Source organism: Festucalex cinctus, chromosome 8 (genome assembly GCF_051991245.1).
Source record: "Festucalex cinctus isolate MCC-2025b chromosome 8, RoL_Fcin_1.0, whole genome shotgun sequence".
NCBI lineage: Eukaryota > Metazoa > Chordata > Actinopteri > Syngnathiformes > Syngnathidae > Festucalex > Festucalex cinctus.
In genome coordinates, this window is record NC_135418.1 from 22107988 (window position 1) to 22130700 (window position 22713).

The following is a 22713-nucleotide window of genomic DNA, read 5'->3' on the forward strand; positions in this document are numbered from 1 at the left end:
GCTCCATCTCCGTGCCTTCAAAGGGTGAGTAGGCTTTTATTTTTAATTTTTTTTAAATTACATTTATTCTACTACAGCAGTTACTTCTCCGTGTTCTTGTATTACAAGAATATTTAGGTACCGGAGGAATGAGGAAGCCATTTTGATGCGTATTTCAGTATTCATACAATAAGACACGAGTCAAAAGAATTTCCCCCCCTCACTGTTTATTCAGTTTACCCCGACATTGAGTTACATTCAATATTTCTCCCCCAAACCCACATCAATGTTAATACTTTAATAAAGAAGAAGAAAAAAAGAGCAAATGGATGGAAGCTAAGTTTAAAGGAACACCGAGATGTTCCCTCAAGGCAAGGAGATATTAATTAAAAACAAGCTGATGGGCACATACTAACAACCATTTTAAAAAAGTATAGTATAAAATATTTTTTTAGTATGAAATATTCACATCCTTGCACGTTAAGCACGCATCCCTGCTTTTAAACATTTAAACAGCGACGCATTTACACAGCTTGAATGCAAAACTCCATAAATCAACAGCCTTGTTACAAAGCAGGCTGGTTTTTAATAAACATAGAAACCAAAAATGCTCCCAATGGATAACGTACTCGTACATGCATATCGTAACATATACAAAATATGATTTACTGCGAATGATGCTCACTCTTGTCTCAACATAATCCACGACAGTTCTCACCTTTAGCAATTTACATTCTCGTCAAATTATGGCAAAATTAATAAAAACATATAAAAAAAAAATCTTTGATTAGCATTGTCGCTATTTTGAATAAACATCACACGTTTCTAAAATATACTGGAAAAAAATACTCCTTTCTCCCCAATAAAAACATGCTTGGAAAAAAAAAAAAACATGTTAACATTCTGCTTAATTGGAAGTAATTTCAGTTCATACATTAGAATGCATACAGGCCATGGAAACATCACATCTGCCTCCATGCGTTGTATCATCTTGATGTTAAACTAGCAGCGTTTGCACTTAAAAACAAACAGTGTTGTAATGTTTAGTGGACACTAAAGTGGAACCACGCGAAAGTTGTACAATTTTGGAATTCAATTAAATTCCTCAAAAGTCAAACCAAACTCCAAAAAATTAGTAGTTTTGCTTCTCATTCTCTGTCTTTGTCTTATACCATAGTCTTTAATTGACTTCTATTTGTGGTTTAATAGTTGGAGTTTTGGGATGAAAACGAGGTCAACCAATGTTGTTCACTTTGTAGAGTCCACTGTTACAGCTAAAAAGGCCTCTGGGGTATGCAATGTACTGTACACATAATCTGTGATGTTGCAATGTTTTGATAACACACACACAAAAGCAACTTTAGGAAGAAAACATGAAGGTGGTTTTGGACGGGACCTCAAAATATGTCCTTTGGTTTTTGCTTTAGAGGTTCATGGGCTTCGTTTGGTTTTAATCATATTCTGAATTTGTGTCATGGGATTTTCGTTCCTTTTTAGAGTCATGTATCAGTGTGCTGCACAAGGCTAAAGACGGGCTTTTTACATCAGGATGCAAACAACGTGCTTCCTGTTTGCTTGTGGATATAAGGCAGATACTCTTGAAGGAGGAGGACAAATGCTGAATGTTTTAAATGCTACTGAAAGACACACAGATAAACCTGAAGAAAAGCATCTGCGCGGTAGAAAAGACACCTGCTTTGCTGAGAGAAGGCTAATCGTATTGGTATTAGGTGAGAAGGAAAGAAGCTCATCTATATGCAAGGCCAGCTCCATTGCATAGAACTTCAGTAGTGCACTGACGCATTTAAAAAACAAAAAACAAAAACAAAAAACAAAGGCTGTGCTCTTTTCCCTCTTTTCAACAGCAAAACATTCTGGCAGTCAAAATGTACCCCCAGAACTGGACAATCCTACATATGTCTCAGTTGGATCTGTTTGGCTCCCAATGCAAATGGACTGTAACGTCTAAAAGTGGAAGACAACTGTAGTCGTTTATTAGTACTTAGTTCACACTTGCCCAAGTCTCAAGCTATCCTAAGTCATTTCAAATTGGACAAGTCTATTCACAAGTTACCTCAAGTCCATCCATCAAGTAAGTCATCTTTATTACTGCAGTCATATCTGCAATATCTCCAACAAAACATTATGCTTTCTAAATTCAGCAGTATCTCCAAAAACATCACAGTTCCTCCTGTTTTCTCTCCATTTTTGTCACTTGGGCCTTTTCAAATGGTGAGTAGTTTTCCTTTACTATTTTTATATATTTATTTATTACATTAGTTAAGCATTCATCCATTTAATCCATGCACATTCCCTCATTAGATTGTAGGTAATCTGAAGCATATCCCAGTTGACTGTGGGTGAAAGGTTGGGAGCACCCTGGACTGGTCGCCAGCCAAACAAATATATACAAACCTCACATTCACACCCATGCACAATTCTGAGTTTTTAATGGCCCTAATGTGATTGACTTCCTATAGCAAATGAATGCCTTCATGGAGCGAACAAGCAAACAAAACAGGAGGAGCCGAACTGAGATTCGACTTGTTAACTGTGAGGCAGACGTGCTCACTACTAAAACCATCATGCTGTGTCCCATTTAAAATATTGACCCCACAAACCCTTAACACTTTTCTTTTCCTTCTTCTTATGTCACTCTTCAAAGGGTGAGTACCATTTTACTTATATTTGCTTTTGTCATACAGTGCAAAATATTATGGACGGCGTGACATGGTACAATGTTGTCAGATTTTCAAAAATAGTTTGACGGAAATTGTGTTGTTTTGGCGTAATCCTGATGAACTAACAGCGACCTCAGTAGCGGTTACTTGAACTGCATTCCATAGGGCACATATTAAAATCTCCAGAGTGGAAAAGAGCACCCCTTTCTCTGACAACCCTCACCACCGATTCAACAAAATTGTTCCAGAAGCACCAAAATTCTGAGCTGACCTCAGTGAGCATTTTTGTTTTCTTTTTGGGGTTATTGTCACACATGGCCACGTCCCCGAGCGGTTATCAACTGACGGGGACGTCGGCGTCGACGTCCTTATCCGAGATCTCGTCCTGGATGTCGTCGGTGTTCCCTGAGTCGCTGCTGGCCGCCGAACTAAACGACGGCGAGCTCCTGCCGCCTTTGATCATGCGCCGGCAAGTCTCCATCTGTACGTCCAGGCCTCGTTTCATGCTACACATCTCCATGTACTCGTGCAGGTGGCGGTTCATGTCACTCTTGGCCGTGGCCAGCTCCATCTGAACCCATCAGAGAAAGAAATATCTCGTTAATCACTACAAGTCTTGGGGGTTCCCTAATATAAAAAATAATAATAAATTATCGTGTTCCCTACATAATCACGTTTTGCTACTCGCAGTTGCCCATTTTATTTTAACCTATTCTAATTTGTACAATGAGCTCTGTCTAATATAAAAGCATCTGTTTGCCACGATTTTGGTTGAGTGACGTGTGGAGCTTCATATAGTGCTTTGGCGCCATCTTGTAGCATCTATCGCCTGAGCATCTTAGCGCGTTCTAGAACGAGCAAAAAAAGCACAAGCTGGATTTATGAGTAGCACTGCACCTCAATCTGCCCGATGGTCTTCTGGTACTCCTTCTCTCTGTTCTTAAAGAGCGACTCTGTTTCGTCAATGAGGCAGCCGAGACTTCTGTCGTGGGAGTCCTTGGAAAGAACAGCAGCAAGTTGAGGCTGACCAATCACCCACAGTCTATCTTTCTACAACATGGAGAGGACTCACTGGTTCTGCGCCCTCCCCGCCGCCATCATTCGGGAGTGCGTTGGCACTTGACGGTACTGCCGCCGCTGCCGTCGTCATGATGCCGCACGGCACGTTGTAGTTGGCAAAGTCTTCCCACAGCAGCAGCGTCTCCTCGTTCTCCTCCCACGTCAGACTGTCGCAGTCGTCGTCCAGGTCGAACGTCTCGCGCCTGGCAACAGAGGAGTTATCTGAACAGTGCCTGTATAAGATGGAGAGAGACAGACGGGGGGGAAAAGGAAGAAGAGAAAACTAGTAATGAAAGGTTACGTAAAAAAGAAACATAAATGTTAGTGATTAGTAAAAGGTAGTGTTAGAAAAGCCAATTCAAAACTGAGAGCCCTGGTTCGTTAGCATTGATTAGACCACAGCAGTCTTCAATCAAAAAAATGAAGTGAATCAAATGACCTTACCTAATTATAAAATAATTTTATTAAGACAAAAGAAACTGATTGACAGATTGAAGTGAAGGTGCAGTACTCAATGGGAACACTAGAGAGAGTTGAATGACTACGTATAGTCAACAACTACAGCAGCTGCTATCACAAAGCCACCACAAAGTCTTGGTGCAGAGGTTATCCCTCGGCTGTGGTGGGCGTGGTGGTGTAAAAGTCACACTTACAACTGGTTTAGCATGCGCTTCATCTCATCCGTGATGTTGAGCGTGTCCTCGTCCATGGGGCTTGGCTCTGCTTCCATCTCGGAAACATCCTCGTCGGACGCCCCCTTACGCTCTTTCTTTTTGCAGCTCGCCGAGGCACCCTGCTAAAAACAAAAACATGAATAAACATCTCTACATGTATCCTAGGTGTTGCTTTGCTAAAATGCTAACAGTTTAGATGCTAGCCAGAGTAGAAAACATGCTGAGTATTTTACATCTTGGCCTGTAGGCTTATTGGATTTCCATTGAGAATTGACAAAATACTAACTAGCCAACAGTTGGTATTCTAACATTATAGCAAGATAGCAACGTTTGTACAAATGCACTGAAGCATATTGATAAGGAATCAACATGTTTTGCTGTGGTCGGGTACAATTTTTGAAGATAATTGATACAATGCTAACAGTTGTTTGCTAAAATTTCTATAAACCTCTACAAGTATTAATATACTCAAATGACCACTTCTACAATTTTCTGAAGAATTAACAATATGTCCCATCCCCTGTGAGCTGTTAAGAACAGGCCTGCAGACTGCTTATGTGGTCCTTAGGCGCTACCTGGTGCCTGAGACTCACCCTCTCTGGAAGCGGCCTGGCCGGGCTGGCATTGAACATCTTGGACATGTCCTCTGAGTTGCGCTGCTGCGCTACGTCGCACAGCTTCGCCGTGATATCGATGCGTCTGCAGATGTCCATGTCCACCCTCCGGGCTTTCTCCTGAATCTTGGAATCCAGGTCAGACATTTGCTACAGGCAGAGGGAAACACTTGTGTGAACTTCATTTAAAAGAGGACGATTCAAAGGTTACTAATCATTCACTATGGCACTTTTTCCACTGTGCATTTGGTTGTTTCTGTAAATATGTACTGTGAATTTGGTGAGCGTCCGATCACTGCTTGCACATTTAATTTTAGTTTAGATTTTTTATTTTTTTTGTCTTGATTTGTAATGTGACTCCAAACATTTGGATTGGAAGAGATTTGGTTGGTCACACCAGACGACACAATTTGTACAAAGTTAATTGGATTAGTTCTTTGAATACAGTCAGAACATCTCAAACACGACCACCATTGATTGTGACCACGTCTAAGAATCAGTTCATACAAGACCTCTACCACAGCACGACCACTTACTTACCTGTCTCTGGATTTGGACATATAGGAAGAGGTAAAGCACAAAAAAAATATTGTTTTAAAAATGACTGAAAGAATAAAAGTCTGCGATTTAAAACAAGCAGGATGAACAACAAAAGCTTTTAAGCCTATTTATCCCTGAGCAAGCAGACGCTGGGAGCAGCCCACTGCGATACTTCAATCACAGAGGAGCACAGCTGGCAAGGAACAATACAAGCACTACACAGAACAGGAAAAAGGCTTTGGAGATCTACATCACTTCTTTCAATGGAACATTTCTTGGATTTCTGCCTCCACATTCTTCTGAGGACGGGAAGGGTTTCCCAGTTTAGGGCTGTGTGTGTGGGAACAATAACAACAGAAGTACGGGTGTGACGGTTCAATCAGATAGTGGGATACTTACGTCGCTCATGAGGCTCTTGAAGACCACCAGTTCTGCCTTTAGTCTCTCCACTTTGTCGTTCAGGTCATCCTGAATCTCCGATGATTCTTTAGCGCACTGAGCGGATATCAGAGAATCAAAATGAGATAAACAAGGCATAATAAATTATATATTAACAATGATTACATTGACTTTACGCGTTGATTACGGTATATGTTTTTGTGTTAGGCAGTGTGGCTGACTCATAAGCACTTCTGCTTCAAGTGTTGAGGTTTAGGGTTCAAATCTCGGAAGGATTTGAACAGGGACTAAAGCCAACCGTCGAACAACAGGTCATGTTGGGGCTGAATCCACAATTTTCTACCATTGGAGTCATTGCACTGAATGTATTTTACCAGGTCTCCAGGAAAGCAACAAATCCTCCCGTGTGCTAAAAGGTTAATGCCCCCGTAGGACGCCACTCCACCTGTTTTTGCTGACCGCTAATCCAAACATGCACAATCGATTGAAGCAAACTAACGCAGAAAGAGGTCAAAATGCTAACTGGTAACTGCATCATCATGACCTGGATCTTTGCCTCCAGGTGTGTTTACTAGGCTATATGATTTTTCGGCATTTCCATGAAACGTAATGGAAGGGTGGCACAATGATATACGAAGACAGAATATGTTACATTTCACTAGCGTTACTCTCCATAAAGCAAAATGTACCCTGCTAGCTTACATAATGACAGACATGCCAACAATTTGGGGATTTTTCATTCAGGAATGTTTGTTTTTGTCAGCATAAATTATATTAGCATTTGGGTGAACTTGTATTATTCTCCCTGAATGAGTAGTCAGCCTGCGAGCTAACATTTGTGTACTTTTGATGAAGGAATTAATTTTCACTTTTTGTCAACCCAGAATGTTAGCGTTTGGCTAATCCAAGTAATTCTTTCTCAACTAGGAAGAAGTTCGCTAGCTAAAACACGGACAGACTTTCTAAAAAAAATGCCACTAATTATTTTCACGTATGGTAGGTGTCATTTTTATTTTTTTATTTTTTATTTTTATTTTTTTTTAAACTTACAACTACTACTACTACTACTACTGTATTTACTTTTTGCAGTTTAAGTCATGACAGAAATGTAATTGTAGAGTCCGGTATTTTTTAGTTTATCTTGCATCAATCTTCAAGAACTATGAGGTAGCCTGATAGCTAACTTATGATATGATAGGTATGATAGGAATTTGATAGGTATTATGATAGGACTTGTTGGTTTATGTTGACTGTCTCATTCTTGCCATAATGTGAAGAACTTTAGCATTTAACTTGGATTTGTGTTATTTTGATAAGAAGGAATTGTTGGTTTATGTTGACTGCCTCATCTTGTTAGCAAGAATGTTAGCATTTGGGTAATGCAAGTGTCAGTCTTCATCAACCAGGAGGAAACTTAAACTAAACAAACTTAAAATGATGTTGTTGTTTTTTTCTTTGTTCATAGTTCAAGTTGTATGGAGGTCTGTTTCTTATATTATTCCCAGCGTAACAGTGTTTTATCACAAACTCCTGAATGTCGTGCATAGATATGCTTGTGGAATAAACATTTCTTTTCCAACCTGGTGCAGGGATTCAACCGCAGACTCCAGATGCTCACGTTTGGACAGCTCCTCTTCCCATCTGTGAACACAATACAAAGGTGGGTCACTCACAATCCAGGGCCGGGTCCCCCGAGGGCGACGAGACAGAGGTAATGTCTGGTTGATAATGCTGTCTCTGATTACACAATACCTTTGACACACCCAGCTGCCTCACTGAAGGAGATTTAGGTGTTTTCACAACAACTGTTAAAGGGTCTTTAACGTGTGAGCATCTGCATGGGGATACTTGAGCTATAAACACACCCAATTCCTTTTGTGCTAGCTCAACGATAAGAAATTGAATTGTGCCAATTATATTATTAGCTTATTCGAGATATTAGCTCATAGCTGTTTTTTGCAGAAATAATTTGGTTTGGGTTTACATTTTGTTTTACGCTAGAAGTTACATTGACAACAAAGTGCTACAGCTCGCTGTGATGCTTTGAGGGCAGCAGGTTTCTTTCAAACTGCAGTCCATTCTTTACGATGCACTGAGACATTGACCGACAGTTATACTCTATCTAAAAATAACATTGCAGACCTCATGGTGGCTGCGTGCTAAAATTGGCCGCGCTTGTCTCTTCTCCCCTGCCTTGACACCTCCTATCACTCATCAACTGCAGCACGGTGGCCAAACCCTGCAGCATACTTGTGACTTTAGGCAGTGGACTGCATCATATTACAACGCTGTGTGATGTGAGCGCACAGGCTGAGTCACACGCGGCGATGTGGAGGCTGAGAATGGTCAAAGGCTTCATTAAGCCAGCGGTGTGCACTGGGTCACACGTGATCATGAGCTATAGAACCCAGGAAGGTTAGAATGAATTTTATAATTAATTAAAAAGTAGTATATAAATGGTGTTTTATAACCCTTCTAGTGTTATTTTTCTGACTTTCCGTCTATCGGCCATTGTGGCAGATATAAATTGTATGAACTCAACAATTTGTATTGTATCTCTACAAATTCTAACATCATTTTTAACATCACTAATGTAATTATAATAAACTATCTATCGACTATTATCCATTTAAAAATACCACTGGATGTTCTGAAGACCACCACTGAATTCTGAGACAAAACAAGAGTCTTTTCACCATGGAGAGACGACGACAACACGCTGGGAAGTCACTTTTGGCCACACAAGATGCGTCAGTGGCTGCTATTCACTTTCTCAACAGACATTTGCCTTGTTCCCATTTCAATGTGCTTTGTCTAATTAAGGAGAAATCTTCCTTGGCAGGGTGTTGTGAAGAGTTCTTCTTCTTCTTCTTCTTCTTCCAAAAAAACAAAACAAAACTGCTTAGTGTTGCTTTACTGAGCCCACACAAACTGCCACCCTCCCTCCCTTAATCTGCCCCAGGACTTTGGATAAGGTCTGCAGAGTTCATGACAACATCACAAGACAACAAAGGCAACATGTTGTTTTTGAATCCTGTCTGTGATCCCAAACGAATGCAGTTGAAACGATCAACGGACAGAAGGGAAGGCAACCTGTGGCAATAACTTTTAGGCTGTTCTGAATGTCATCTATCAATCATGCACTATAGAGTTTGACTATAGGAATTTTAGCCCCGAGCTCTGAATTTTGGAGGACTATTGCGTGATATGAGAGTGAGAACTGCTGCTCAATTTGGTTTCTGGAAGATTTATGTGCTACATAAGCCTTCAGGGACTTCAATATTCTGTGTGAACACAACACAACCGTGTCCACAGAAAGCTGAAATTTCCAGGAACAAATGTACTAAGAAATCTCATAGTGTTGTTAAAAGGGCTAATACTGCTTATACTGTCCAAACTTCCTGAAGTCATCATACAGGCTCTTGTCACACTTCATCCCATTGGATTGAAGGGATAGTGCAGTCAGTTTTTCTGAATATTACAGTCACATCGGATCGCTATGCAAGACGACCAATGGACCGTTTTAGTTCTAGGAAATTATACCACAAGTTTCTGGCCTGCTGCAACTTCTCCTACCTTGTTGTTGTCAAAGGTTAAAATGACCTGCAACATCTGAACAAAGTTTGTTGAGTAGTCCGTCACCCTATCAGCAGTACTTGTCTATGTGGAGTCTCCTTACAAGGACAAAGATCAGCAGGATGCTCGGAGCCCGTCTTACCGACCGCAGCTCATATTCACTGTAACTTGCCTCCACTCAATCAACATCTTGGTGCTACCGCTGTGCTTGGTGACAATTAAAATAGAACCACACATGCATTTGGCAGGATAATATAAACCACAATGACATAGAGAACTATAAAGAAAAAAAGAAATTGTCTGTTTTCAATGTAAAAAAAATACACGCGTAAAACAGACTTCAATTATGCTTATTTCTTTTAACTTTAAATATTTAGTCATTTCTAATTAATATGTACAGACATACTGTATAGAACGTTATATTGTATTTTGTCAGGGAGTAATTGAGCTGAGCGTTTAAAAAAAACAAAAAACAATTTAAAACATATCCAAAAATTAATACAGTACAATATACAATGTTAAAATATATTTATATATTATTTTACGATTTTGATTTATGCTGATGTAGTGGTTTTTATATACAGTATGTATTATTTATTTTTTATTTTTACCCCCCATCTTTTTAAAATAAACATAATTTCAATAATGCTAATGATACGCTGTTTGAATAAACATGACGGCTCTTTCATGATGGAGCGTACAAAAGTGTCATTTTGATCACAAAAATATGGTTCCGCACCTCATAAATGGCTGCAAATAAGTACGCGATTCAACTCCAACTGCAATATTTCAACTTGAGTTTTATAGTTTTCTTTTATATATTAATTTAAGGTGTGACCTAATTTTAAGTCACAGATTTTTTGAATGTCTTTGGTTGACAAAATCTTGATCATTTATCCTTTTAAATGTACAGTAGCTCAATTTTTCTGAGTCACTATGAGCTGCATCATTAACAGCATGACAGAGTGTGCCAAAGGGTTTTTAAAAAAATTTGTTTCTAATGTGGAAAATAATTTTTTCCACAGACTTATCTGGCCGGCAGCAACATTCCAGCAGTACAAAAACTCCCCCTGTCATATGTGCGTGTGGAGTCCGATTAACAATTGCTCTCGATAGTTTTCCCACAGGAGGATACGCGCACATCTTGGCAAAGCGAGCACATTCAAAACCGATGTTCTTAGGCGTGCTGCTTTTTATTTTGCACTTGCCGTGATGGTCTGAACCATAAAAGGTCAGTCGTGTTTTGTCACAATCAAAATGCTGAGCGTTTACCTTCCGGTACTTTACATAAAGTTAAGTATATGATTCTTTCATTGATGTCCTTATTAACACAAAAGACAATGAAGCACCTATTTATGAGCACACACACAGACAGGTGTGGTTATGAATCATTCTTTTAGACAACTCCCTGTTTTAAGCATAAAGCATATGGAAAGACACTAGTATAAACGCATTAAATACATATAACTTCTAATTCTAGGGTGTACGCTATATATCGTAAATGCCGAGACAGAAAAAAAAAAAAAAAAAAGTGAGTGAAAAAAAGTAACAATTTTAATTCTAAGCAATAAGTGTTTTTTTTGTTTTTTTGTTTTTTGTTTTTGTTTTTTTTTTATTCTTAGCATGGAAAACTTCCAAAAACTATCAAGTGACTTTAGTCAACAAATACAAATGAAAATTACAATACATAAAAATGTTAACTAAATTGGCTGGCTGAATAGTTGGTCAGACTCTACAATCAAGTGATTTTACTAAAAAAAAAAACACAACAAAATAATAATAATAATAATAATAATACAAATAAAATACATTTCAAATAATTTAATTGAAAAACAATAAAAGAGCACATCCACTCAAGCAAATGTCATGGAAAACATGTCATCATTCCAATGTCATGATGCAGACGAAGTGTTATATGATAACAAGCATGGCTCAATAGCACAATTTGATGTCGGCTATTGTAACAACCACATGCGACGAGGTGTCTTGTCCTTTGCAGTGCCGATTGTCGGCCTTCTGTGACGCACACGGGAAGCTATGCAAGGCTTTCCCTGACAAAAAGTGGGTCATTGATTAAGTGTCAAGACTCTGTGTAATCTCTAACATCCTCGGAGAGACGTGCACTAATGGGATGGATGAGAATGTCCAGGGACCCCTCATCTGGCTTGGAGGGGGGGGGGGGGATCCCTGTCATTATCTGGTGTCCGTGAAGACCACTGGCCTGCATCCAATGTGTATGTCGGCTCAGTCAATCACGTGCACAGGATGTGCACATTTCAGCTTTATGTTCCTTCACAGAGTCTAGACGGCAAGCAGAAATGATACATCGAGCATTGGGAGGAGGGTTAAGGGAAGACGAATCACAGTATATGGATGCAAGTACTGGGAGCCCAACATTAGAGTAGGGTCTGTTTTTGACATTATTACTTTAACTTTAATTCCCAATTTTCCTAAGGTCCTTTACTGACACTTTCGGGACCATAGCAGTGTGATTGGTGCCATGGAAATGTAAAAGAATTAAAAAGAAGAAGAAAAAAAAAAACATGGATTACCGAATTATACAACATGATGGTACACAGGTGCCCCGGGTATTTTAGTCTCTACTGAGATCACTGGAACATTACTTATGATCATGGAATAATTGAATTGACAATAATTACTTACAATTGCATGTCTTAACTGCGCTTTGGTTGAATAGGTGTGTCATAATTTCACAATGTCATTTCCCAGGAATGTTGTCTGATGAAAGAGACCAGCCAGCAACTTGGAGGTGATGTCACACATTTATACCACAAACTGAGCCTGAGAAAGTAGAACTTACCCAATGTTACAATGGTGAGTTGAAAAAAACTTCACTTATGTTTACACTTAATGTTAAATTGAAACAAAAATAAGTGGTGAGTGGGCATGTAGTTTTCCACGTGTTGTGACTCACACATTTTTCACCTTCCCAGTATGGAAAGCAGGTTAAAAAACAAAAAAAACAGTGTCATAACATAATTAGTCATCATACCGCTTGGAAAAACTACAACTATTATGTTGACTTTCAATGTGGGAAAAACTCAAAATATTATGTTAGTAGTATTTTTTTTTATTTAATAAAAAAAAAAAGATGTTAACATCTACTACTACAGTAATTGGATAGATAAAAACCATAATAAAATTAAATAAAAAATAATAAACAATCAGACTCCACCAATCAAACTAGCAAAGCCCCTACTTTTTATTTTTATTATTTAAAAAAAACAAGAAAAAAAAAAACACGCACACAAAACATTTTTGGCCCTGAGGTGACTGTGATTGTTAGCAAGTGAGCACTTGAGTACGCTAAAACAAGTCCAGTAAGGTGTGTGCGCATGGGTAATTATCTCCAACACACCCTTTTAAACTGCTATTGAGTCATCATCGTTGTAGGGACGTGAATACCACAAACTAACGAGCTAATGGTTTATTTACAGGCAACAGTTAGCTGTAATTAAAGTAAACTATCACGTATAACTTTTAAAACCTGGAAACGATGTATATATGCCTTCTAAGACTACAATTGTTGCACTTATGAGTGCATTATCGTGCTACAATATGAATGATCACGTTTGAGAAATGGAAGGTGTGTTGTTTTGTTTGCTTCCTTTGACAGGAATTTACGATGTTCTTTCAGATTTAAAGTGCAAACAGGAAGAGGCCTGCGTGTCCGGGCCGCATTCAGCCCGGGCGCGAGAATAGAAGATAAAGATGTTCATGTCTGGCGTAAATCTCATGGGTGTGTACGGGCAAATAACACAGTTACTACACAAACATCTTTTGTGTGACACACACACACACACCTGCGGATGACTTCACATGGCAACGACAACTCCATTCAGTGTTTGCTTCTCCTGACCGCAGTTATGTGAATCTATCACAAAGTAAAGCATGTGTCTATGAGGAGGATTTGGCTACTTTATTAGGTACACCTGTTTCCCAACCTTTTATTGAACCAAGGCCACCAAACAAAAATGTCACACAAAATGGATAGTAGGTAATTATTTACCTTTTGCCACCTAGTGGATGCGCATTTAATTGTTCTGCTGTTACTATACGTCGCTGGCAATGTTACATTAGTAATTAAATAATAATTTCCCTAACAACTTACGAGAAATTGGATAATTTCCCGCGGCACGCACAAACATCACTGTGAGCTACAACCACAATAATCAATCAGTGTCACTCAAAACTTAGCTTTAATATTGATGTTATTTGAGTATGTATATTTGAGACATTAATACTGCAGTTAATTATTGTACTTCAGTTTCAGAGCATAAAGTTTGTTTTTTATGACAGCATATTAGGGTCACGTATAAATATTTGTTAGAGGGTGGGGGCAATTTTCAGAGAAAAAAAACTCACAAAAATTCATGTCGTACGTGTATTTCTCATAAGTTTCTTTTTTTTTCTTGCAAATCTGCAACTTAAACTCGCAAATTTTCCATTTTATAAACTCGCAAGTTTGCCACTTCAAAAAGTTGCAAATTTTCTAAACTCGCAAATTCATGAATTTTTTTTCTCGCAAATTTGCCACTTTAGAAAGTGGCAAATTTGCCACTTTCTATACTCGCAAATTTCCGATTTTTTTTTTCTTCCAAATTTGCCACTTTAGAAAGTGGCAAATTTGCAAGTTTTGTTCTCGGAATATTGCACCTGCTCTCTAAAAAGAAATATATATATATATATATATATATATATATATATATATATATATATATTTATGTGGCCCTAATACGTAGTTTTTTGTGATGTTTTATATCCCTTTGGTGAAAAATATTTTTACAGTGGCGGCACCGTGGGGGTAGTGTTTGCTGATGCATTGCAATGGAAAAACCGTATACGCCACCTCTTCACCACTTCCTAACGTCTCCAGCTTACCCGCAACCTTTATGAGGAAAAGCGTTATAGAAAATGAATGCATATGATAATAATAGTTAAACTATATCCCATGTTTTTGCCCGAAAGCCAACAATGAACCACAAGTCCCATAACGTTACATTCAACTCATGAGCTGCCAGTCATTTCATTTGAAAGGATTTTTCTTGTCACAACTTATAACAATAATCATTATGAGGGTGAATGCACTTCATCCTTTTCTGCAAACACCCCCGAGGCGAAGAAGAACATCTGCTGTCATTTGAAGCAAAACCTAATCAAGATTGCATGTAAAGCCTGCGGAGACTCTCTCTCACACATACACACGATCTTGCAATGACATTACGCACTTGGCAAATACAATCATGGCCACGCCTTGCACAGCAGCATCTCTCGCGGAAAAACACTTTTATAATAGAATAGTTCAAGAGACAGCATGTAGAGTCAACATTTGCAACCGCTTACGAGGGGATCAACAGCTTTCACGCGCCAACACGTCTGAACACGGTGTACTGAATGAAGTCAAATAATTAAGGACTTACTTGCTGGATTTAGCTGAAGTTAACAAAAAACAAAAAAATAAACATTTTTTTAACAACTCAGTAACGGCTTTTCATACAGCACAGACAACATATTTCTTCTTGTTTACACCGGAATAATTGATGCCAAGCTGTTTATACATGTCAAAGATTACGAGTGGTACTGTATACATAAAATTTTAATGGTCAAAAAATATGCCAGAAAATATCAGCTAAAATTCTCAGTAAGATTTGTGCTCATTTTAAAAAATGCTTATAATGGAGGGAGTAGATAGCTTTCGCAGCCAATTTGTCATTGTGCAATCTTTTAGCATTTACATGCCGTGTTGGGTGTACTGTTTTGGTTAGCAACAGCCTTCAAATGGGCTCAGCAGCTGACTCGATCATGTCCATGTCCCTGGGCGAATGATCATGTCTAGGAACTGAGTTGATGAAATGTTTTTAGTACTGCAGGGATCTTGTTGAAACGCTTTGATTCATCTGAGACTGTTTATGTGCTGTTGTTTTGGTTAGCAACAGAATTCAAATAGGCTCAGTAGTTAACTTTTTATGTCCCCGTGTGAAAAATAGTGTCGAAGAACTAAGCTAGTTTGTTTTTTCAATACCGCCCAGGCAACTTGTATGGACTCTAGTCTTGATTTCATCTAAAAAGACTGAGGATGTTCTACTGTTTTGGTTAGCAACTGACTTCAAATGGGCTCAGCAGCTGACTCGATCATGTCCATGTCCCTGGGCGAATGATCATGTCTAGGAACTGAGTTGATGAAATGTTTTTAGCACTGGAGGGATCTTGTTGAAACGCTTTGATTCATCTGAGACTGTTTATGTGCTGTTGTTTTGGTTAGCAACAGAATTCAAATAGGCTCAGTAGTTCGTTTTTTTTTTTTTCTTTCTTTTTTTTTCTTTTCCCTCCAATACCGCCAGGCAAGTAGTATGGACTCTCGTCTTGATTTCATCTAAAGGACTGAGGATGTTCTACTGTTTTGGTTAGCAACTGACTTCAACTGAGTGATTGGATGAACTCTCATGGCATTTAGAATCATCTGTGATTGTGAAAACCGAGATAACTTTGTGTGTGGCGACATTAATTTGTCTATCAGAGTTAAGACTACAAGGAATAACAGTGTTTATGCACGAACGAACTTAACTACTACATTGGCCGAGATAAGCATGTTAATGGCACAACATGTGGTTCTAGTGCAGGTCAGTACAGCAGACAGGTAAGCTTATTTGGGAGGTTTAACCTTTCACACATTCACAGGACAACGGGAAACTCAACTAAGGCTCGCAGCTAAGACAATTGACTCACTGCAACAGAAAAACTGTGACTCCGGTCTTATCGAGAAACAAGGTGGGCCATTGCCATTGAATTGATGCAAAATGTGACTCAATTTTATTTGATAATGTCATTACTATCTATATGTTTTATAAAGTACAAGAGTATGCAAGTACTTACTGCACAGTAAGACTGTTCTGTCACTGAATGCAGTTGTTTACTTTTATAACAAACTGAAAGTAGGAACAATAGGAAGTCTTTCCGAGACCTGAGCTCGGCTTTGTACCAGGCAGGAAGTGCTCCAGTCCCAGCTGGGACGGAGGTGGGAGCCGCCAATGTGAGGCGAAGCCGCGAAGGCTTAGAGAAAATCCCTTTCCTGAATAGAACTGCCTGGATTATTGGCAGGGTGGCACCTACGTCAGATTTAGACCACTTCGCCGTGTAATCAGTCGGCCGGCTGTTTTTCCAAAGATGCTGAACTTTAACCTCTCGAAAGAACGGAAATGAGTTTCTTTGCTCAATTCTCCCCTATTGATCCACACATACGCAGCTAAAATCAGCCTTGTTTAATAATTCATGCAGGCAGAAAACACCCTAGAGGCAAGTGGCGGGCAGACACTATAGTTCCGACATTTTACCATCTCACACTTTTTTTTTTTTTTTTTTTTTAACACAGCAGGACAAATGCTTTAGTACAGTATTTTTGACAAAAGTTATATATGTATGATATTAGCCACAGAAAGCTCTGATGATTGGATAAAAAGTATGTCTGGTAGAAAACTGAACATTTTACTATACAAAAAGAAAGACTGAACTTTTTTTAAATTTTTTTTTTAGATCACACCAAATTGGCCTTAGTACATCAGCCATGTAGTCCACGATAAAAGCAATTGGATTTTTTCCTCAGACATAACTAAAAATAGTCACGTCCCGAAAAATAAAATATTGCTAACCCTTGAAAATCAATAGACATTACATTACAGCATAGTCTATGTGGGGGAGAAAAAAAAAAATCGCTTACGACACTTATGCTCTCAGGAAGCCATATTAATTTGTATGAATTGCTAACAGGTGGTTACACAGATTTGTTGTTCCTCCTGCCTTCTAACGTACCACTGATTTGTCAAAGAAGTGAAGGTAAGGATTTTTTTTTTTCTACAACTGTTTTCCATGTGGTTGTTTTATATTCCTGGCCATAAAGAGTGTCTTTTATACAAATAACTCCTGTACTTTACTACTGCCTTCGTGTATGCTACGTGATAGTCTTTTACGACTTGAATACAAAATTGGATTGAAGAAACCAAAGTTGCTGTTAAATGTCATGTAACAGTCTTTTCCGGTGTCAAGACTCTTTCAAACGCACCCATGTGCCGTCTTAAATTATTGACCCCAAAGAGTGACATTTCACAATGATGTCAACAAACGTGCAAATTTATCACTCATTCTCCTCACACATCTTCCTTTTTGCCACCCACCAGCGCGTGCCAAGCTAGATGATTTACGAAGCCAGTCCACGGACACTTTTGTGTCATTGTTTTTTTTTGGCTTAAGTGCCGTACGTTAGCGCAATGCCTTTGCGTATGACAGTTGTAAATCTGCGGCTTTGTTGTCAGCCCTCGAAAAAAAACATGTGGGTTACAACTCTACAGCTACTGTGAGAGAACACGTGCGCGAGCACACAGTGTCGACGTAACAAAATGAAATATGCAGTCCCTGTCCTGGCTGCTCAGTATAATGTAATCAATTCCATTCATAGCTAAATTTGATGAGGGAGATGCTAACTAATAGTAGCATGTAGGGATGTAACCATATCCACACATCACAATACGATATTATCACGATATAGTCGGGGGTGTCAATGTAAAAAAAAAAAAAAAAAAAAAAAAAAAAAAATGGTCACAATATTGTGTAACTCATACCAAAAAAAGCACAATATTGTGTTTTTGTACAATGCATATATACCACCTACAATCTCTAATAATATTGAGGCGCTTACTTGTTAATGAACGCACACATTAAAAGTTCCTCCACACATTCACAAGCATATTATGTTCCCCTTCATCTGACAATTAGCATAGATTTTAAACATAGAAGGCCAAAATATCTCTAATGAAATTATATTGCACTAATAAACTAGCCACCAGAGGGTGCTAAAACTGCACAAATGGAAATCAACCTGACCTTTTTAACAGTATTGTGAGCATGACGACGATATTGTGGCACTTTTAATATCACGATATCACAATATTGTCCTTATCATTACATTCCTAGTAGCATGTAGCCAAATGCAGAATGACCAGCATTAAAAAAAAAAAACGCTTTTCTACTGAGCTTTTTTTCCCTCCTATTTTTGTGTATATTCGACTACAACTATAATAATAAACATACCATATTTCCTCATATAGTTGCCCGGGCGGGGTGTTTATTTACTGAACTGCAGAGAGGGAGGCATTCAAACAGGCTTATTAATGTCAATGTGTGAACGTTTGCGTCAATGAGCTGACATGATGAGATGACATGAGGTTTGAAGCAGCCATTTTATGTGAATTCCATGGCTTATATTTTGATGAATTCCTTCTAGGAATCCCAAGACGGAGGGGCAGTGCTAAATTGCTCAGCTTTTTTCCCTACGTCATCCAATGTGAATGATGAAAACCCGATTTGAGATTCTGCTTGCGTACCTAATTTTATGCTTCACGTTTTCTACCAGGCGACAAAAAGTAAACAAGCTCATACGTCACCTCACGAATGCAAGTCTGAAACGGTCCAGGCGGACAATAGTCTACCGCCATCCTTTACCTAGCAAAGCTTTCATAAATCATCGGGGCGGGGATGAGGCAATCGGACCGAGGATGCTTTACAAAGCAAGCCCGCATGACACGGGATTTAGGGGAGGGGTGGAAGTGTGGTGAAGGAGGAAGGAATGGCTGAGCACAAAGAGCTGGGAGCAGAGGGGCCGCCGTGGGATTGGGATGGGATGGGAGGGGGTGGCGGGGACTCTCTGGACTGAAGGCTGAAACGTGACGGCAGTAAAGAAGATTTAGGCGACGGGACAAAACGAGCAGTGAAGTAACAAAGCAGAGAAGACATATTGTTGACTCCTGGAAAGTGGCAAGACTCTTGCTGCTCAACTCTATGGAATGAAAAACAAATGTGGAATAATATTAAACACTACTACTGGAATATTACAATATGTCGAGTCAAATTGGATTGACAACAAAATAAAGGGCTATATAGCTGGGGTAAAATGGTAGGCATAACTACGTATTAATTAAATGTGGCGTATATACTGTTGAGTGATTTCTTTTAAAAAAAAAAAAGAAAAAAAAAATCAAAAACTAGTAATTTTTGGTGTTTTGGGGAGGGCTGGGATGGATTCATTTTATGGATTAAGATAATCAAGGTGTTTATTTGTGGGAGGTGTTTATTTTTAATGTCGTGTATATTATGACATTTTATAATTTTCTGTTCTTTGGGTAGCAACAAAATTCTATGTTGTTCATGTTCATAAGTGATTAAAGGGTCTCTGAATTGAGACCAGGATTGCTAACTACATTTTGGGGGGTGATGGTAAAATTGATGTTATCTATTTGAGGGAGGTGTTTATTTTCTTAATGAGACATGACATTCATTTGAAGGGCGAACAATATTTGAGGAAATATGGTACTTCCTGTTCTTTCTTTAGGCAGCTGAGACTGTTTTACATATGTTGATTGGCACTGTTGTTTTGGTTAACATCAGAGCAAGTGAGTTAAATTACTGCTTTTTTTTCCCCCCATCTATTTGAAAGTGTCCTAACTGCATAGTGCATACATTAGAGAAACAGTCACTGTATAAGGAAATACGGTCCTTCGATTAAAGAATCACTTGGTTTTCAGTTCTCTGTTTACAGAGAGGCCATTTATGTGCTTCAGTATGTGCTGCTGTGTTGGTTAGCAAGAGGTTGAATGGGTTCCACAGTTAACGCTTTAATCTCCATGCATGACCAATCACATCTATGAAGTGAGTTATTTATTTTTTTACTTTTGTCCTGAAAGGAAAAAGCTAGTCATCTATTTGAGGGAGGCGTTTAAATTTCTTCACAGCTCAAAATATTTGCACCAGCAGGCTAACATTTTTGGTCATTATCAGTAAGAAAATTGTGTGGAACACAGGGCGTGGTCTAGACAGGATATTCAGTTTCCCATAAGGGGGAAAAAAGAAGGAGGGGGGCTTCTGCTCACATTATGTGTCAGTGACTCAAGGTCTTACTTGGGAAGTCAGCGTTGGTCATCGCTGACCTCACACAACTGTTGAAAATGCCTCAGTGTTTGAATCACGGCGGCAAACACGCACAAGCACGGACACGAGGCCCCTTTGGCCCGCTTCCCGGCAGGCCCGTGCCAAATGGGTCGCAGGTGCCGCCGGAGGGTCAGCCGGGGGCGCTCATACGGAAAGGAAATTCTTAATGGGTGACGGAGAACAAGTCCACATTTAGGAGTCATGTCTTGTTTTGATTTCAAATGGACGACAGAGATCACCCGATAGTGTCCCAAATGCATTTTTGCTGTCAATCACACCATCACGAGGATGGACAAAAACAACCTGCTCACCTTGCTTAATATGATCATGTGACCAAAACAAATGGATAGATACATACTAGATATGTGGATAGATAATACTAAATACATGGATGGATAATAGATACAGTAGATAGTAGTACGTTGATACTATATGGATATTCTAGACATCCCTTTTTGTGATATAAAAAAATACCGATATATCCTTTTCTAACAAACTGCTGTAAGGTGCTTGCAAAAGTGCACACACCCTCTTATAAGTGGGATGGTGAATGTGCTTAGAATTCACCAATCACATTGAAGCTCGTGTTAAATGTGAGTCAGCACAAATCTGCCACCATTTTAGTCCCTCTGATTAACCTTGAATAAAGTTCAGCTGTTCTAGTAGGCTTTTCCTGGGAAAAAAAAAAGCGAAATGTTTTGTGCTTACACTGGCTAGTATTAGGAAGTGTTCATATATCCCTCCCTTGTCCACGCTCCAGTTCCAGCTGAACCAAAGCACGGTGTTGCCATGGTGATGAGAAGTGTTGCGTTTTGCACTAATTAAACATACCTTTGTGGAATTAGGGCCACGGTCGGTTTTATATCATAACAAAGTAAAAATCTCCCAAACACATGTAAGAAAAAGTGCTATTGTGATGGTTATGAAACACATAATAGATACATGATGTGGTATGCTTTGGATCATAAGCTGTAACTATTTGTTTTGAGTGTAAGCATTTCTCGAGGGGAGATGTATGCATCAATTTGAGGGAAATGTTTACTATACTTGAGTGGATAACGCACCCACTGACTCCTCTCCATAGACAAAAATGATGTGGTATGCTTTGGATCATGAGCTATCTCTTCCCGCAGCTCGATAGAGAGCACATTAAACTCATATACTTTGGTAATGACGAGCATTTACTGTCAGTATCAACTCACCTCCGCTTATACTCGTCCCTCTCCCGCTTCACTTTAGCCAGCACGTTGTAGAGCGCCCTCAGTTCCGGCGTGATGGTGTCTATCTGCACGCCGACCCCGTCCGGGTGCGTCCACGACACGCCGGGCCCGCGCAGCGTCTCCAGGCGCTCACCTTGCTTGCGCACATGGGTGAAGGACCAGATGGTGCCGGGCAGCCTGGACCCGGCCCCGCCGTCCGTCTGCACGGCCACGTCGCGGCCGTAAAGCCCGCGGTAGTGCGGCCTCTGCAGGGCTTGCTGCAGCTGGCTCTCCAGCAGCCGGTTCCGCCGCTCCAGTTCGTGGACCTTGGCCAGGAAGCAGCGGAAGCGCAGGTTGAGCGTCTTGAGGACGTGGATGTTGGAGCCCAGGTCGTTCCGCAGGGCGCTGGTGCCCGCCGGGGGCACGTGGCCCGCCGGAGCGGGTGCAGCATCGGGGAAGAATAGCGAGCTCATGTCGAAGGGGGGGAAAAGTCAAATAAGAGGCACAGATGGCAGCAGCATCATCATCATCACCATCCAGCGGAGGGTCGACACTTTTGACGCAGACAAGCTCGACGACTCCCCGTCATGCTCCTCCTGTTTGTACGATTAGTCGTCACACAAGTACCGACCACATTCTCCTCCTTAAGCCGTGTGCCGTGCGCTAGAAGCGGTCACCACGGCACCGCAGAAGCCGTCTTATAATCTCCTCTGAGCGGCGTGCAAGGATCATGTTGCACGCGGCTAGGAAAAAATATACAGTCTATGGCCATACACACACCCGCACAGATCCAAGCCACACCCCCTTCTCCTCCATCACACTCTCGGGTCACTTCCTGTCTGATGCCTTGGGACACGGACACGGATACTCATCGTTTCGGATAAAATTATTTTTGAAATAGAAATCCGTCTAGTTTTATGTTAACTCGCTTATTATTATTATTATTATAATTCTATTATTATTATTATTAATAATAATCATTATTATTTATTATTGT

The 22713-nt window shown here is 39.7% G+C and overlaps 1 protein-coding gene across 4 annotated transcripts; it reads right to left on the reverse strand.

Annotated features, from left to right (window-relative positions):
* Nucleotides 1-206: 206 nt before the first annotated feature.
* Nucleotides 207-22525, reverse strand: iffo2b (intermediate filament family orphan 2b). Of its 4 annotated transcripts, none has more exons than XM_077528515.1 (8): nucleotides 21720-22525; nucleotides 7527-7587; nucleotides 5947-6042; nucleotides 4987-5157; nucleotides 4373-4512; nucleotides 3733-3922; nucleotides 3558-3656; nucleotides 207-3231 (listed from the first exon to the last, which is right to left on the reverse strand). In XM_077528515.1, the coding sequence occupies exons 1-8, from the start codon at nucleotides 22187-22189 to the stop codon at nucleotides 2998-3000; spliced, it is 1461 nt and encodes a 486-aa protein (XP_077384641.1). In that variant the 5' UTR covers nucleotides 22190-22525; the 3' UTR covers nucleotides 207-2997. The 4 variants fall into 4 exon arrangements, with proteins under 4 accessions (XP_077384641.1, XP_077384640.1, XP_077384639.1 ...); XM_077528514.1 differs by having other exon boundaries at nucleotides 4373-4515; XM_077528513.1 differs by having other exon boundaries at nucleotides 3733-3952; nucleotides 21720-22523.
* Between the last annotated feature and the right edge of the window lie 188 nt (nucleotides 22526-22713).

What these genes read in the sequence shown, in the direction of transcription:
- iffo2b (XM_077528512.1), bottom strand. Translation starts at nt 22,189, where the DNA reads ATGAGCTCGCTATTCTTCCCCGATGCTGCACCCGCTCCGGCGGGCCAC. An exon ending in AGGGACGAGTATAAGCGGAG is followed by an intron (nt 7,588 to 21,719) that starts GTGAGTTGATAC and finishes TTGTGTTCACAG; the next exon opens with ATGGGAAGAGGAGCTGTCCA. An exon ending in CGGTTGAATCCCTGCACCAG is followed by an intron (nt 6,043 to 7,526) that starts GTTGGAAAAGAA and finishes ATATCCGCTCAG; the next exon opens with TGCGCTAAAGAATCATCGGA.